General features: G+C 49.0%; 1 protein-coding gene and 1 long non-coding RNA gene across 10 annotated transcripts in view; both read left to right on the top strand.

The window, feature by feature from the left end:
- The first annotated feature begins 499 nt into the window (after positions 1–499).
- On the top strand, positions 500–3,017 carry LOC131901614 (uncharacterized). The gene is made up of 2 exons (XR_009376807.1): positions 500–610; positions 2,744–3,017. It is a non-coding gene; the product is annotated as an uncharacterized LOC131901614 (long non-coding RNA).
- Positions 3,018–7,911: 4,894 nt separating this feature from the next.
- Positions 7,912–15,642, top strand: part of LOC131901605 (uncharacterized) — a 270,045-nt gene continuing 262,314 nt past the window's right edge. For 7 of the 9 annotated variants that reach the window (XR_009376802.1, XR_009376797.1, XR_009376800.1 and 4 more), the window contains exons 1-3: positions 8,131–8,182; positions 10,163–10,240; positions 10,560–10,830. Coding sequence is in view for 2 of the 9 variants with exons in the window: in XM_059252708.1 (XP_059108691.1) it covers positions 8,146–8,182; positions 10,163–10,240; positions 10,560–10,830 (386 nt within the window). In the remaining 7 variants the exon portion in view is untranslated. The other 2 variants (XM_059252710.1, XR_009376803.1) reach the window with 2 other exon arrangements.

Below are 15,642 nucleotides of genomic sequence, written 5' to 3'. Positions count from 1 at the left end.
ATATTTGAACAGAAAAGTCAGCAATGACATGAGAATATAATGACCAATAAGTGGGGCTGTGGAGACACTCGGAGGGTTTGAGCAGTCACTCTGCAATCCAGAGGACCTGAGTCTGAATCCTCAGCACCTACATAAAAACAAATCCTTGAATGTCAGGGAAGCCTCTAAGCCCAGCATGGATGAATGACATAAATGTATCCTGAGAGCATGTAGTTCAGTGAAACCCTATCACAAAATGAAGATACATGTTATTTCTCTCTGGTATCCATGTTTGCACATAGAAATATTTATTCTTGTGAGAGAACAGGTAAGACTGTTGGCTCAAAAGCTTAAAATTAGATTCTCAGAGATATAAATTATATAACAAGCTGCTTTTCATACCTTACAGCTTGCCCTCATGAATAAAGAAGATTTGTCAGCAACAAAAGTGATTCCTAGACCTAGTTTAGTCAAGAGTGAGGATCTCATGTCTCCAGTCATGATGTAAAGCAAAGGATAACCGGACTACAACCCACAACTCCAGAGAAGCTATCTAAGAAGAAGGACCCTAAGAGAGACACATAGATAGTCCTGCAAAGAAGAAATAGATGAGATCTACATGAGCAAACTGGTATTAATGGGGTAATGGAGGGCAAGGAATGGGGAATGAGAACACAGGGGAATGGGATGGTCAAGCTGGAAAGGGACAGAGTGGGAGAGCAAGGAAAAAGATACTATGATAAATGAAGACATCATGGGAATATGGAAAAACAGGGTGTTAGGAAAGTTCTCAGGAACCCACAAGGATGATCTCACCTTAGAGTACTGGCAATAGTCGAGAAAGTGCCTGAGCTGGCCTACTTAGGGACTGGATGGTTAAATACCCTAACAATCATCATAGAACCTTCATCCAGTGACTCATGGAAGCAGATCAACAGATCCAGAGCCAGGTGCCAGGCCAATTTCCAGGTGTCCTATTGATGAGAGAGACAAGGAATTCTATGACTATGATGGAAAAAAGTACAGAGACAACTAGCCAAAGTAGTGTAAATGTATGAATGGTGGTCCAAAAGCTGAGGAGACGCCATGGTACTGGACTAGGCCCTCTTGATAGGTGAGATGGTTGTTTAGCACGAATTGTTTAGGGGCCACCCAGGCAGTGGGATCAGGACCTGTCCCTAGTGCATTAGCCAGCTTTTTAGAGCCTAGTTCCTATGGTGACACACTTTGAGAAGCCATGGTGCAGGGAGGAGGGGCTTGGACTTGCTTCAACTGAATATACTAGGCTCTGCTGACTCCCCATGGGAGACCTTGCCTTGGAGGAGGAAGGAATGGGGTTGGGTTGGTTTGAAGGCTGGGAGGTGGGAGAAGGGAGGACAGGGAAATCTGTGGTTGGTATGTAAAATGAATAGAAAAATCTCTCTATAATATAAAAAAGAAAACTAAAAAAATCTTAGTCTCATTACATTATCTGGCATCTCTGGAAAATTCCCTTACACGGCAATACTTCAATATGATGTGCCAAGTGAATAACTGATGGGGAAAGGAAGATGCTCAGAACTTCAAATACATATATATATATATATATATATATATATATATATATATATATATATATAAAATGAAGCTATGATATAAGATAAACAACTGATTGCTGATTATCCTACTTTATTACATTTCTACCAGACACATGAAAATATCTCTTTGAATACACACATAAAGTATTTAATGTTTCTGCTGTGGGATGTTCTGTATGGCAAATGTGTTGCTGATTATTCAATAAATAAAACACTGATTGGCCATTGGCTAGGCAAAAAGTGTAGGCGGGACAAGGAGGAGAATAAAGCTGGGAAGTGGAAGGCTGAGTCAGAGAGACACTGTCAGCTGCCACAATGACAAACAGCATGTGAAGATGCCGGTAAGCCACGAGCCACGTGGCAAGGTATAGATTTATAGAAATGGATTAATTTAAGCTGTAAGAACAGTTAGCAAGAAGCCTGTCAATGCCATACAGTTTGTAACTAATATAAGTCTCTATGTTTACTTGATCGGGTCTGAGTGGCTGTGGGACTGGCGGGTGAGAGAGATTTGCCCTGACCGTGGGCCAGGCAGGAAAACTCTAGCTACAAATGGCGCCCAACGTGGGGCAAGAGTTTCCACCTAAAACCTGAGTAAAAAGATTCTAAAACGGAGCTGAAAACAGTTCCTAGTTGTCTCTTTCAAGTTAATGGCAGCCTGCATGTTTGAGCTACTATGGCGGGTTCCTGGCATGTATGCTCGACCTGCAATATGGCGGGAATTAGCCCTCTGCAAGTAGCACATTAAGCTGTATGATGGATTTAGCCTTTGCTAGTACAAAAAAAAAAAAAGAGGTTTCTGGGCTACACGCTGCTTTGATAGAAGCATACACCCACTATTTCTGAGAGTTGATGGCTCCCAGAGCTGGTGGAAAACCACCTCCATGTTGGGAAGCTGAAATGGTCGGAGCCAGCAGCCATAGCGCCAGAGCCGTTTCAGGCTTAGAAGGCTGCAGTTTAAAGCAATAGGCTCAAGCTAATATAAAAAAAAATAAGCCACGTAAAGATGGCTACCACACAGAGAATCTGGATTATGTTCTCTTTAATATTTGTAACTAAAGAAAAACATTTGATTACAAAAGCTGTCGAGTTATGCCAAAATGTATATTTTAAAGGTACCTTGACTTAAAAATTCGGATGTAAGGATATATTGCTTTGCAAAGGAGGCTCTGATTTTGTTTCCACAGAAAGCCAGAGGCTATGGATTTGTTCAAGATTAAGATACATCAGGTTTGACCAGCCAAGACCCCCTGAAAGGTCTCGGATGACAACATGGCCGTGATGATCCAACATCCAGAATGGTTTCAAGGCAACTGGCTCAGACGACATACCCTCATGGACTATTCCATAATTCTAAAATTTTCTTTGTATCCCTATAAGATACAGCGCCCCCCTCCAGCAGGAAGTAATAAGAGAAACTACACCCAAATTCCCAAATATACCAAGCTGACTTTGGAGATATGTAAAGGTTAAAACCTTCCTTTTTAAGAAAAGAAAAGGGGAAGTGCTGTGGGATGGTCTGTATGTCAAGTGTGTTGCTGATTGGTCAGTAAATAAATCACTGATTGGCCATTGGCTAGGCAGGAAGTATAGGCGGGACAAGGAGAAGAATTCTGGGAAGTAGAAGGCGGAGAGAGAGAGACACTGCCAGCCGCCGGGTCTGAGTGGCTCTGGGACTGGCGGGTGAGAGAGATTTGCCCTGACCGTGGGTCAGGCAGGAAAACTCTAGCTACAAGTCCCCCTATCCTGGAGCCCCGACTAGTGCCCACAGCTGCATGTCCTTTTGCCCTGTGTCCATCAGGGAGCAGCCTTTTGCCAGGTGGGAAGCCCGGGGGTGGGCCTAGGGCCCCATTCAGTTGGTTGAACGTCTCCCTTGGTGTGACACCTTCTCCTGTGCTCTGGGTTCTGGGACATCACCACCCCACTGCCCCCAGAAGGAACAGAGTCAGCCTGGGAGGCCCCTCTTGGCTGGAGCCTTGACCTGGAAGCTTGGGTCAGCAGACCCAAGGCCATCCTGGCAGCTGTACTGGTCACCCTGGTGGGTGGAATCATGTAGACAGCGGCTGGATCTCTGAAAGCTACCCTGTGTGTGTGTGTGTGTGTGTGTGTGTGTGTGTGTGTGTGTGTGTGTGTGTATGGATGCAGCTGTGAGAATACCCTGGTTTGGCAGCTAGGGGGAGACGCTCAGCCCTTGGTCCCCAAATCCATGAGTATGTTTCTGAGGCTCCTCCCCTATAGTCCAGATTGGCATGTGGTTTGTGGAGGATTCCCTTAGGGTCTGGGGCGGGCTCTCAAGAGCTTCTATGCCCACATCCACACACTCCTCATTGGCTCCCTCCATCACACCCTCCACCACCTGGCCCCTCTCCAGGTACCACATGATACTCTCAGGCGGGGCCTTCTGGGCTGGTAAGAGCCCAAAGCCGAGTGTGTCAGGGCAGTGCAAGGCATGGAGGAACCTGTTAGGTTTGTAACAGCAATCTGCCCCACGCATCCCCACTTGCTGATCAACCTGGGGTCCCTAGCAGCAGCACTAGAGCCTCATGTCTGTCCAGTCCTGGCCTACATGGTGGGCCTCCATCTTGGAGCTTGGGAGGAGATCTCTGGCTTTTTTTAATTTTTAATTTTCTTTTTGCTGTGCGAAGGGCAGAGGGAAAACACCTGTCAACCTTGACCCTTGGCATTCTTGGTGCACTGCTGCCATCACGCGGATTCCGCCAACAAGTCCCTGTGCTTCCCTGGAATTGGGGGCGGGCTGGCTAGGGAAGGACTCCCGCCTGGGTCTCCCAGCACCAAAGAGGTTCTCTTGCCTGCTCCTTGACCCAGGAGAGCTGGAGGAGGAAGCAGGGTCCAGGTGACAAGCTCCGGGCGGGGGCCACGAGACTTGGCTTGAAGGTGGCAAGAGCACAGCCTCCCAGGTCCTGGGGCCGCCATGTCTGGCAGCAGCAGAGGACCTCTCCGCAGGGGATTGTGCAGCCTGGGCTGCATCATGGTCGTTTTGGGGAAACATCCTGTGTGCCTGCCTGCCTGCCCTTACCCTGGTGCACCAGGCCACGCAGGACCGCCCATCTTTTGTCTGAGCCTCCCTAGCAGTATCCACAGCTCACTTTGAGAAACCACACAAACTCTGCCCAGCATCTCTGGGAGGTGCTCAGGGTCTCAGGTCTGGTGCTAGCCACTGTGGCCAAATGTCTGTCATCCATTTAACTTCTCCTGAAAGCCCCTCTCCTTTCTGGCTGCCAGGCCTTCTCTCTGGATTGCCTTTGGTTCCTTTGACAGGGTTTGCCCTTGAGCTGTGCTACAGGTGGAATTCAGGGACTGGAACCTGTCAGAAAAGGTTCCTGCTCCAAAGCAAAACCCCAGAATCTTATAAGTGGTCTGTGAGGTCCCTCCCCCGCCCCCATCATCATCCTATGCAAGCTGGTTGTGTGTACCCAGTGATCCAGGAGCTCAAGGCAGTGTGGTGGCTCAATGGGAATCCCAGTAGAAGCATCCAGACTAGGGTTTGGACTCAGGGGTGCTCACAAAGAGGCCAGGAAGAACTTAGGTACCATGGTGGCCAGGTTTCATGGTCCCTGCCTCCCCTGACAAGCCTCCTCTGTGTCAGCCAGGATACATGCAGGCTGCATACTCCTTCTTGTGTTCTCCTGCCTAGCTCCCTTTGCCTTAAATCCAGGGAGAACTCCCAGGGTAAAGTTCAAAAAGCCCGTTGTCCTGCACTGCCCTACCAGACATCATTTCAGCAGGAGGAACACTTAAAGAAGGCTCTGATATTAACAGAGGACACTATCTGTAGACCTAGAACTGCTCTGTGTGTGTGTGTGTGTGTGTGTGTGTGTGTGTGTGTGTGTGTATATTGGGTGTTTGTGTGTTCCTGGTTTTGTTGTGGCCTAATCCTGTGAGTGTCCATAAGCAGTGCCTGAGAGGCACAGTATGTAAGAGCTATGGTGGTCAGGCCAGGGTTGAGGGAAGGACAGGTTGGCATGTAGTGGAGCCTTCTAAGGCTCCATCGTTCAGCTCCAGTTCTGGTGAGCACAAGGTTTTCAGTGGTGCATCCTGTGTGTGGTTTGGGGCTCAGGGGTGTGCCGGGGCATGGTGGCTGAGAGCATTGTGTCAGAACCATCGGGTAGGTGGCAGGACTGTCCTTTGGAGTGGCCTACCAGGCAGGTCTAGGAAGTCAGGGCCTCCAACCTCACCCCCTGCACCAGGAGCTCCCCTTTTAGCCTCACCAAATGTCTCCAGGAGGCTTTGTAGAGATGGAGAGTTGGAAGACCATAGACAAGCTTGTCTCCAGGTGCCAGGGAGAGTGATTTCCTTCTAGGCTCCATCAAGAAGATGTCAGCAGTGTGGAGGATGGCTTCTGGAGACTTTCAGTGCTCATGGAAGGAAGGCTTCCCGTTGGGAATACAAAGCATTTCCCAAATGAACATGGCCTAGCTACCTTGGATACCAGGGATGGGACTGTACATGGGAGACGGACAGAGGGAGACAGTGATAGAGGTGGAGGTGGAGGTAGAGTTGGAAAGATAAATGAGAGGGGGGGGCGACAGGGAAAGAGAGGGGGGAGGGACAGTATGAAAGAGTGTGGGAGAGCAAATGAGAATCTACCTGTGGGGTGTTGGGTGTTCTATAGTTTGTGGCTGTTTTTCATGCAGGCTGGTGGGCAGACCCACTCTGTCTATGGACACTTTTTTCTGTTCCATGGATCTGTGCCCCTGGAGGGAATTTTGTGTAGGACACCTGGAATGTTGGGGAAATCCATAAGGACAGACAGGGTGGGTGGGTGCTGCAGGCATCCTGGAGTTAAGAGCGAGAATTGCTTCTTGTACCTCAGCTTTTATGTTACCTGTTCTTGGTCCACTTGAATCTGTTGAGAGAGCTGAGTCCTGTGTGTGCCTAGGCCCTGCCACAGGTAGGTGGGTGTCCACAGAGGATACAGAGAGTTCCATGCCTGACAGGGTCTTGGGGAAGTTAGAGAATGGAAAGAGAAGATTCCTGAGTGGTGCCTGTTAGTTGGTTTACGGTAGGGTCGGGAGGTGGGAGGTTAGTGGTGGGAGGTGGAGGACTGTGCAGAGGAGAGGGATTGTGACAGAGCTGGAAGTAGGTCAGAATGGTTGCCTGGTGCTGCCTAGGAGACGGTTAAGGTGGGGGCCTGAGCCCAGGGTTTGGTAGGCAAGAGGGCAGGTGGGTGCAATATTTCTTCTTTTGATTTGTCCTTGTCTCCACCTCAGGGCCCTGGCTGGCCTGCCTGTTGAGGCGAGGTTGTGGAAGTCCCGGGCCCCAATGGTCCCTGCTTCTGGTTATATGGGGCAGCATCCACCTGAATTCACTTCACCAAGGAGGCCAAGGTTTTGGAAGGAAGTCCTTTTCCTCTCGTATCTCAATATCAGAGCATGGTACACGGGACTCAGGCCCCCGACCCTGGAGTCTTGACCAGTGCACACAGCTGCCTGCCCTATTGCCTTGTGTCCATCCGGGAGCGGCCTTCTGCCAGGTGGGACTTCCGTGCTGGACCTAGCGTCTCATGGAGTTGGGTGGTCGTCTCACTTGGTTTGAAATCTTCCCGTGTGCTCAGGGTTCTGGGTCACCAGCAAGGCACTGCCCTAGCAGGACCAGAGTCAGCCTGGGAGGCCCCTTTTTGGGTGGCCGGCTTGACCTGGAAGGGTGGTCCAGAAGACCCAAGGCCATCCTGGCAGCTGTACTGGTCACCCTGGTGGGTGGAGTCATGTACATAGCCACTGGATCTCTGAAAGCTGCTCTGTGTGTGTGTGTGTGTGTGTGTGTGTGTGTGTGTGTGTGTGTCTGTGTCTGTGTCTGTGTCTGTGTCTGTGTCTGTGTCTGTGTCTGTGTGTGTCTATGTGTCTGGGGTGAAGGCTGGGCGAAGGGCAGGGATGCAGCTGTTAGAATACCCTGGTTTGGCAGCTAGGGGGCGACGTTCAGCCCTTGGTCCCCAAATCCATGAGTATGTTTCTGAGGCTCTTCCCCTATAGTCCAGATTGGCATGTGGTTTGTGGAGGATTCCCTTAGGGTCTGGTATGGGCTCTAAAGAGCTTCTATGCCCACATCCACACACTCCCCACTTGGCCCCCTCCATCACACCCTCCACCACCTGGCCCCTCTCCAGGTACCACGTGATACCCTCAGGGGGGGCCTTCATGGGCTGCCATGTGCCCAAAGCCCAGTGTCTCAGGGCAGTGCAGGGCATGGAGGAACCTGTTGTGGTCGGTAACCTCCATTGCCCACCACACCCCCACTCACTGAACACCCTGGGATCCCTAGCAGCAGCCCTAGAGCCTCATGTCTGTCCAGTCCTGATCTACATAGATGGCCTCCATCTTGGAGCTTGGCAGGAGAATGCTGACTTTTTTTTTTTTAATTTTTTAATTTTTGTTTGCTTTGCGAAGGGCAGAGGGAGAGCGCCCTTCGCCCTTGGCCTTTGGCATTCTCGGTGCACTGCTGCCATCACGCGGATTAAGTTTGCCTATTCCGCCAGCAGGTCCCTGTGCATCCCAGGAAATGGAGTCGGGCTGGCTAGGGAAGGGCTCCCGCCTGGGTCCCCCAGGACCAAAGCGGTTCTCTGGCCTGCTCCATGACCCAGGAGAGCTGGAGGAGGAAGCAGGGTCCAGGTGACCGGCTCCAGGCAGGCGACACGAGGCTTGGCTTGCGGGTCACTGAAGCACAGCCTCCCGGATCCTACCGCCGCCATGTCTGGCAGCAGCAGAGGACCTCTCCGCAGGGGATTGTGCAGCCTGGGCTGCATGGGTGTCCTTGTGGGGAAATTTCGCCCCAGAGTGCCAACCCGCCTGCCCTTACCTTGGTGCACAAGGCCACCCAGGGAGCCCCTAACTTTTTTTGAGCCTCCCTAGCAGTATCCACAGCTCACTTCCGGAGACCACACAAACTCTGCCCTGCCTCTTTGGGAGGTTTTCAGGGTCTCAGGCCTGGTTGCTGGTAGCCACTGTGGCCAAATGTCTGTCATCCATTTAATTCCTCCTGCCATCCCCTCTCCTCTCTGGCTGCCAGGCCTTCTCTCTGGCTTGCCTTTTGTTCCTTTTACAAATGCCCTTCCACTTGAGGTGTGCTACAGGTGGAATTCAGGGACTGGGACCTGTCAGAAAAGGTTCCTGCTCCAGAGCCACATCCCCAGAATCCAACAATTGGTCCGGGGACCCCCCACCCCCAATCATCATCCTATGCAAGCTGGTTGTGTGTACCCAGTGATCCCAGAGCTCAAGGCAGTGTGGTGGCTCAAGGTGAATCCCAGTAGAAGCATCCAGAGCAGGGTTTGGTCTCAGGGGTGCTCACAAACAGGCCAGGCAGGACTTAGGTACCATGGAGGCCAGGTTTCACGGCCCTTGCCTCCCCTGAGAAGCTTCTTCTCTGTCATGCAGGACACACATGCAGGCCGAATACTCCTTCCTGTGTTCTCCTGCTTAGCTCACCTTTGCCTTAAACCAGGTAGAACCCCCAGGGTCAAAGGTCGGAAAGCCCCTTGTCCTGCACTGCCCTGTCCAGACACCATCTCAACAGGAAGAATACTTGGAGAAGGCTCTGAAATTAACAGAGGGCAGTATGTGGAGTCCTAGACCTGCTGTGTGTGTGTGTGTGTGTGTGTGTGTGTGTGTGTGTGTGTGTGTATGTGTGTGTGTGTATTGGGTGTTTGTGAGTGCCTGGGTTTAGTGTGGTGTAGTCCTGTTTGGGTCCATAAGAGGTGGCTGAGAGGCACAGTATATAAGAATGATGGTGGTCAGGTCCGTGTTGAAGGGGAAGGACAGGTGGGCATGTAGGGGAAGCCTTTTAGGTCTCCATCCTTCATCTCCAGCTCCCGTGAGCACAAGGTTTGGAGTGGTGCATCCTGTGTGTGGTTTGGGTCTCAGGGGCGTGTCGTGGCATGGTGGATGAGAGCATTGTATAGGAATCATCGGGAAGGTGGCAGGACAGTCCTTTGGAGTGGCTTGGCAAGCATGTATGGGAAGTCAGGGCCTCCTCCCAAACCCCCAGCAACAGGAAGCTCCCCTTTTAGCCTCAGGACATGTCTTCAGGAAGCTTTGTAGAGAGGGAGAGTTTGAATAGCATAGAAAGGCTTGTCTCCAGGTACTAGGGAGAGTGATTTTCTTCTAGGCTCAATGATGGAAGATGTCAGCCATGAACAGGAGGTCCTCTGGAGACTTTCAGTGCTCATGGAAGGAAGGCTTCCTGTTGGGGAGTGCAAAGCATTTCCCAACTCATCATGGCCTAGCTACCCTGGATACCAGGGATGGGACTGTACATAGGAGCGAGGGATAGAGGGACACAGAGATAGAGGTGGAGGTGGAGGTAGAGGAGGATAGATAAATGAGAGAGAGAGAAAGTGAGGCGAGAGCAAATGAGAATCTGCCTGTGGGGTGTTGGGTGTTCTCTAGTTTGTTGGTGTTTTTTTCATTCAGGCTGTTGGGAGGACCCACTGTCTATGGACACTTTTTTTCTGTTCCATGGATCTGTGCCCCTGGAGGAAATTTTGTGTGATGACACCTGGAATGTTGTGGGAAATCCATAAGGACACACAGGGTGGGTGTGTGCTGCAGGTATCCTGGTGTTAAGAGTGAGAATTGCTTCTTGTCCCTCAGCTTCTATGTTGCCTGTCCTCGGTCCACTTGAATCTCTTGAGAGAGTTGAGTCCTGTGTGTGCCTAGGCCCTGCCACAGGTAGGTAGGTGTCCACAGAGGATACAGAGAGTTCCATGCCTGACAGGGTCTTGAGGAAGTTAGAGAACAGAAAGAGAAGTTTCCTGAGTAGTGTCTGGTAGTTGGTGTAGGGTAGGGTCGGGAGGTGGGAGGTTAGGGGTGGGAGGTGGAGGGCTGTGCAGAGGAGAGAGATTGTGACAGAGGTGGAGGTAGGTCAGAATGGTTGCCTGGTGCTGCCTAGGAGACGGTTAAGGTGGGGGCCTGAGCCCAGGGTTTGGTAGGCAAGGGGGGAGGTGGGTGCAATGTTTCTTCTTTTGATGTGTCCTTGTCTCTACCTCAGGGCCCTGGACGCCCTGCCTGTTGAGAAGAGACTGTGGATGTCCCCGAGCCTTGTGGTCCCTGCTTCGGATGATGTGGGGCAGCATCCATCTGAACGCATATCACTACCAAGTCCAAGGTTTTGGAAGGAAGCCCTTCTCCTCTCCCATCTCAGTATTAGACCATCGGACCTTGGGACACGGGACTCAGGCCGCTGACTCTGCATCCCTCACAAGTGCACAGAGCTGCCTGCCCTTTTGCCTTGTGTCCATCCTGGAGCAGCCTTCTGCCAGGTGGGAAGCCCGAGCTGGGTCTAGGGCCCCAGTGAGTTGGGTGGTCGTCTCCCTTGGTGTAACACCTTCCATCCCACTGCCCTAGAAGAACCGGGTACAGCCTTGGAGGCCCCTCTTGCCGGGCCACCTTGACCTGGAAGCTTGGGTCAGCAGACCCAAGGCCATCCTGGCAGCTGTACTGGTCACCCTGGTGGGTGGAGTCATGTACATAGCCACTGGATCTCTGAAAGCTGCTCTGTGTGTGTGTGTGTGTGTGTGTGTGTGTGTGTGTCTGTGTCTGTGTCTGTGTCTGTGTCTGTGTCTGTGTCTGTGTGTGTCTATGTGTCTGGGGTGAAGGCTGGGCGAAGGGCAGGGATGCAGCTGTTAGAATACCCTGGTTTGGCAGCTAGGGGGCGACGTTCAGCCCTTGGTCCCCAAATCCATGAGTATGTTTCTGAGGCTCTTCCCCTATAGTCCAGATTGGCATGTGGTTTGTGGAGGATTCCCTTAGGGTCTGGTATGGGCTCTAAAGAGCTTCTATGCCCACATCCACACACTCCCCACTGTTGGGGACCGATTCCGGACAGTGGTGTCCTTACTTTATCAAACCTTACAAAGGCAGGAAGTTCCTGGCCTAACCGCGGGCTGTACAACTTCCTGGAATACCTGCTAATCAACCAGCTGCAGGGGCCTGGGACCAAAGCGACCTCACCCTCCCTTAGGAATTTTCCATTCTCTTAGTGCTTCCCCTGTTCCCCCTCCCTGCCTGAAGCCCTGTTTATAAGCCTCAATACCCAGTCAATAAACGGAGACCTCGATGCAACTCAGAATGTCTCTCTCTTCCTTTATGTGCCTGGTCTCCTTTCTCTCTCGCCCCCATTGATCTTTCAGGAGGTGCCTCCTCGGGTCTCATCAAATAACCTGGCCCGCGGGACCGGGCAAGTGGCGCCCGAACGTGGGGCTCGAGGCACGGTGACCTGCCGGACGACGGACAACGGAAGGGGCCCCGGAGAGGATCAGGGTAGAGACGCCCGGACTGCATCACTCGTGCAACGCGGGAGAGTCTTGAGGTAAGTATGTCGTCCCATCGATCATGGGCAAAAATTTATCTAAAGAGGCTGTTTTTCTAAAGGAGATGAAAAGGTAATCTTAGGGAGAGAGGAATAAGAGTTAAGAAAAAGGATTTGATAAAATTCTTCTAATACGCGGAGGAGAAATGTCCCTGGTTAGTGATTAATGGACCAGGAATTCACCCTCTGACTTGGAACAAGGTTGGAAAAGATATTAACAAAATAATCAGAGATGGGGAAAATGTCCCCGACGCCTTTTTTAGTTTTTATGGACTTTTGTTTTGTACCGGTAGATCGATTTGTACTTTGCAGGCTCTCACTGGGACAGACGTGTCCGGACAGTGAACCTGGCGGCGAAGGGAGACGTCCCGGAGCCCTAAGGCCACCTCAGAGGTGACGATTTGGTTTAGGAGCATCTTTGGGTATCTTCCCCCACAATGGGAGGAAGTGCCACTTTGTATTTTGTCCCGGGAATTTGTCAGAGCCATTTTGTGCGGTTTTTTTTATATGTTTTGTTGTGATCATTGTTACTTTACTCTCTCCTTCTCTTCAAAGAAAAAAAATTTTTTTAACTAAACGAAAAAAGGGGAACTGCTGCAGGCCACAGGAATATATCATAAAAATTCAGCTGGTTATGGCAAAGTCACTACCTGGAGGAATCAGGGAATTCCTCCAGAGGAAGCCAAATCCTAAGGAGTTTTTGGTGTTACTTGGCTTGTTATATATCAGCTGTATTCTGTTATAAAAATCGTGTGTGCCTTCATAGTTTTCCCAATTGATTTTTCCCTAAGAAGGGCTAACAATGTGCACTGATCACTCTCTAGACATACACATTCCAGGCATTTGGAGAACAGCCCCAGGAAAGGCTTTCTCTGGAATCAGATATCTCCCCTAGCCATTTTCAAGGACACAAGGAGACACCACCCAGGTGGTCGCTCAACTTCCGAGGACTAACAGTGATAACCACCCACATACAAGTCTCCTGACTTAAGGTAAATTCCACAAGGAGACACCGCCTAGGAGAGGTGGATGTTAAGTAATAGCTTTACACAGTTTAGCTTGGACCCTCCCTTTTATATACCGGGACTTCCAGGGCACAGAAAGAAAAAGAAAAAAGAGAATGGAAGAACTAGATGGGTAAGAACTTGAGAGGAACAAACTGAGATGGGGAAGAACTAGATTGAAGGGCTAGAAGAGAGGACTAGAGGAATGAGTAGGAAGATGAGAAAGAGCCAGATGGGGAAGAACAAGATGAGGAAGACCCAGATGAGAGAGAAGGAGACAGGAGAGGAGCTGATAGGGGAAAGAACTAGATAGATGAGAACCTAGAAGGGTCAGAACTATATGAAGGAATTAAGATAGAACCTAGAGGTAGATAAATATAGAGAAATCAGTCAAGAAAGGAGCTAGACATGAGAGCAGAATAGAAGCTGTGTAGAGAGAGAACTGTCACAGAATAAAAGTGTATGAACCAAAAAAAAAAAAAAAAAAAGGTGCATGTCTGACTGACAGGGATGTGGAAGCCCCTGATGTCTGTTTGATCAAGGACAGAGATCCTCCAGTCTGGATTGTTTTTGATGTGATTGAGCCTGGAGGGTTACCCCCCCCCCAGAGCACATCAGGCTGACATTGTTCTTGGAGCTTTGTTGGTTGTTTTGTTGGGGCAAAGTTTTTTCGTGTGCCCTTGGTCTTGTGTGTAATGTATTAATTGTTCTCATTGTTGACTTGACTGTGACGGACGCTATGGGACAGTTCCCTTCTTCTCTACTAGACCTTTGCCTAGCCCACTGGAAGGATGTGTGAGCCACAATAGAGGGAACTGAGTTCCCCACCCCCACTCCCTGATTGAACTGAGATAAACAGGTAGCTCCTGCCAGGTGGGGCTTGCATACTGCAGGAGGGGCTTGCTGGCTGTGAATGAGGCCATCATCTCAGTGCTGATGTTCCAGTTCTTGGATTGTCTATGTAAATGTTACTTGTTTCTGTCTACTAACCTCCCTTATTTTCCTAGAGGAAGAGGAGGAGAGAGAGGCATAGCAAAGGCCACCTCCGTCCCTCCCTAGCTCTCTTGCTATGAGGACTGCAGCCAGCTGGCTGCTCTCACGAGGGTGGGGATGCATGCTCTCTGTACAGGCAGGCAAAGACAGGAGCTCTGGACAGGGCAATGGGGACTGCCTGCAATTGACAAAAACTGTGTGAACACTAAAGAGAGAATCTGACCCTCCCTTCCTTTACTGTGATAACTTCAAGGTCTCTTCTGCCGGCCAGCCACTTCTCTTGTTAACCCTTCTCTGTCCTGATATTGCTTAAAAAGAAATGTTAAATTACCAGTTCAAGATACTGGGAAAATTATGCTTTTGTTTCCACAGGAAAAATAAAAATTTACATGGGTTTTGGTCATTTGAGTTCAGTGGGTTACAAATACTTGCCATCATTTAAGAGAATTGGTTTCAAATTATTGTTGGTTAAGATAAAATATAATGTTTTTATAAAAAATGGCTTGATATATATATATATATATAAAAATGAAACATGTTTCAGATTTCTTTGTCTTGCTATTCTGCTGTTACATTGAGACTCCAAAGGGTCATAGTTGTAAAAATGTCTGTCTACAGGTATGAATGAAAAATGTGGCCACATGTATGTTTGGTTTTGAATGTCTGAGTTTGCATGTCCTTTGTGTTAAGAAATGCAAGTTAATACTAGTCATCTGGCTATTCAGATACTAGTTTAAAGCATAAACTGTTTTATTTTAATATAAAAAAAACTGAGAGGTATATTTGACTAATATATCTATAGGAGAACAAATTGCCCTGGTTATTGTTACCAAACTTAGAGATATTTTCAAGATTACGCCTAGATTTGTTTGGCTCAGATACATTTAATAGATAATGGTCCTCAAACCTGTGAAAGATCTGATGAATATGGCATTTACATTATTTGATAAAAAGCTTACTATAGCAAACAGAGACTCTGAGCTCCCCAGCTCCTAGCAATGACTCCCAAGGTCTCCAAAGAAGAAATGGAACAATGACAAGAAGATGCCACCTGAATTGTGGACAATGCTGTCCTGACACCTGTCCTGCCAACACTATGAAGACTATAGGAGCCTGGGATGATGACAGTCTGGGTAATGGATAGTCTATGTTGTTTTTTAAATAGACTTAAAAGTCTGCACTCAGGTTAAGTTTATCCTTCTCAGATCTTTGATGACATTGATGACTGGACTAGCTATAGCTTTCTCAGCTTAGTAATTGATTGATCAATGAATTAATTAATTAAAGCTAATAAGTCTCTTTAAAAAAGGTTCTAAATATAGACTTACAGATGTTTTTCATTGGGCCAAGGAAATTTCAGTCCAATCTATTTTTGGTTCTCTAGATAGAAAAGACACTATGGATTTCAGGGCAAATTGATAATACTACAATTACTAAGACTATGGGTCTAAAAGTTCCAATTAAGTTCGTAAGTTTTAACTCCTGTTCCTAGTTTATATCTATCTCAACAGGTTTCCACTTGGCTGACAGATACATCCAAGCATCATTTGCTGGTGACAACCTACTGCAAATGACTATGAGCCCTGAACTTGCTGAAAGCTGATATGGACGAGTTCAGCCGATATGCATACCATCTCTTCAGCTGGTCAATAAAACATTCCCTCTTGTCTTTGACTAACATTCTGGCTTTCCAGGGCCTTGACAACAACGTCCCAATGTCAGCAGGAAGTAATTATAGAAGAGAGAAAACATCGCCCCTGTTTCCC

This window comes from Peromyscus eremicus, unplaced genomic scaffold (assembly GCF_949786415.1).
Source record: "Peromyscus eremicus unplaced genomic scaffold, PerEre_H2_v1 PerEre#2#unplaced_120, whole genome shotgun sequence".
In the NCBI taxonomy this organism is placed as follows: Eukaryota; Metazoa; Chordata; class Mammalia; order Rodentia; family Cricetidae; genus Peromyscus; species Peromyscus eremicus.
Note: the sequence above shows the minus strand (reverse complement) of the source record. Positions and strands in the feature narration are given on the sequence as shown.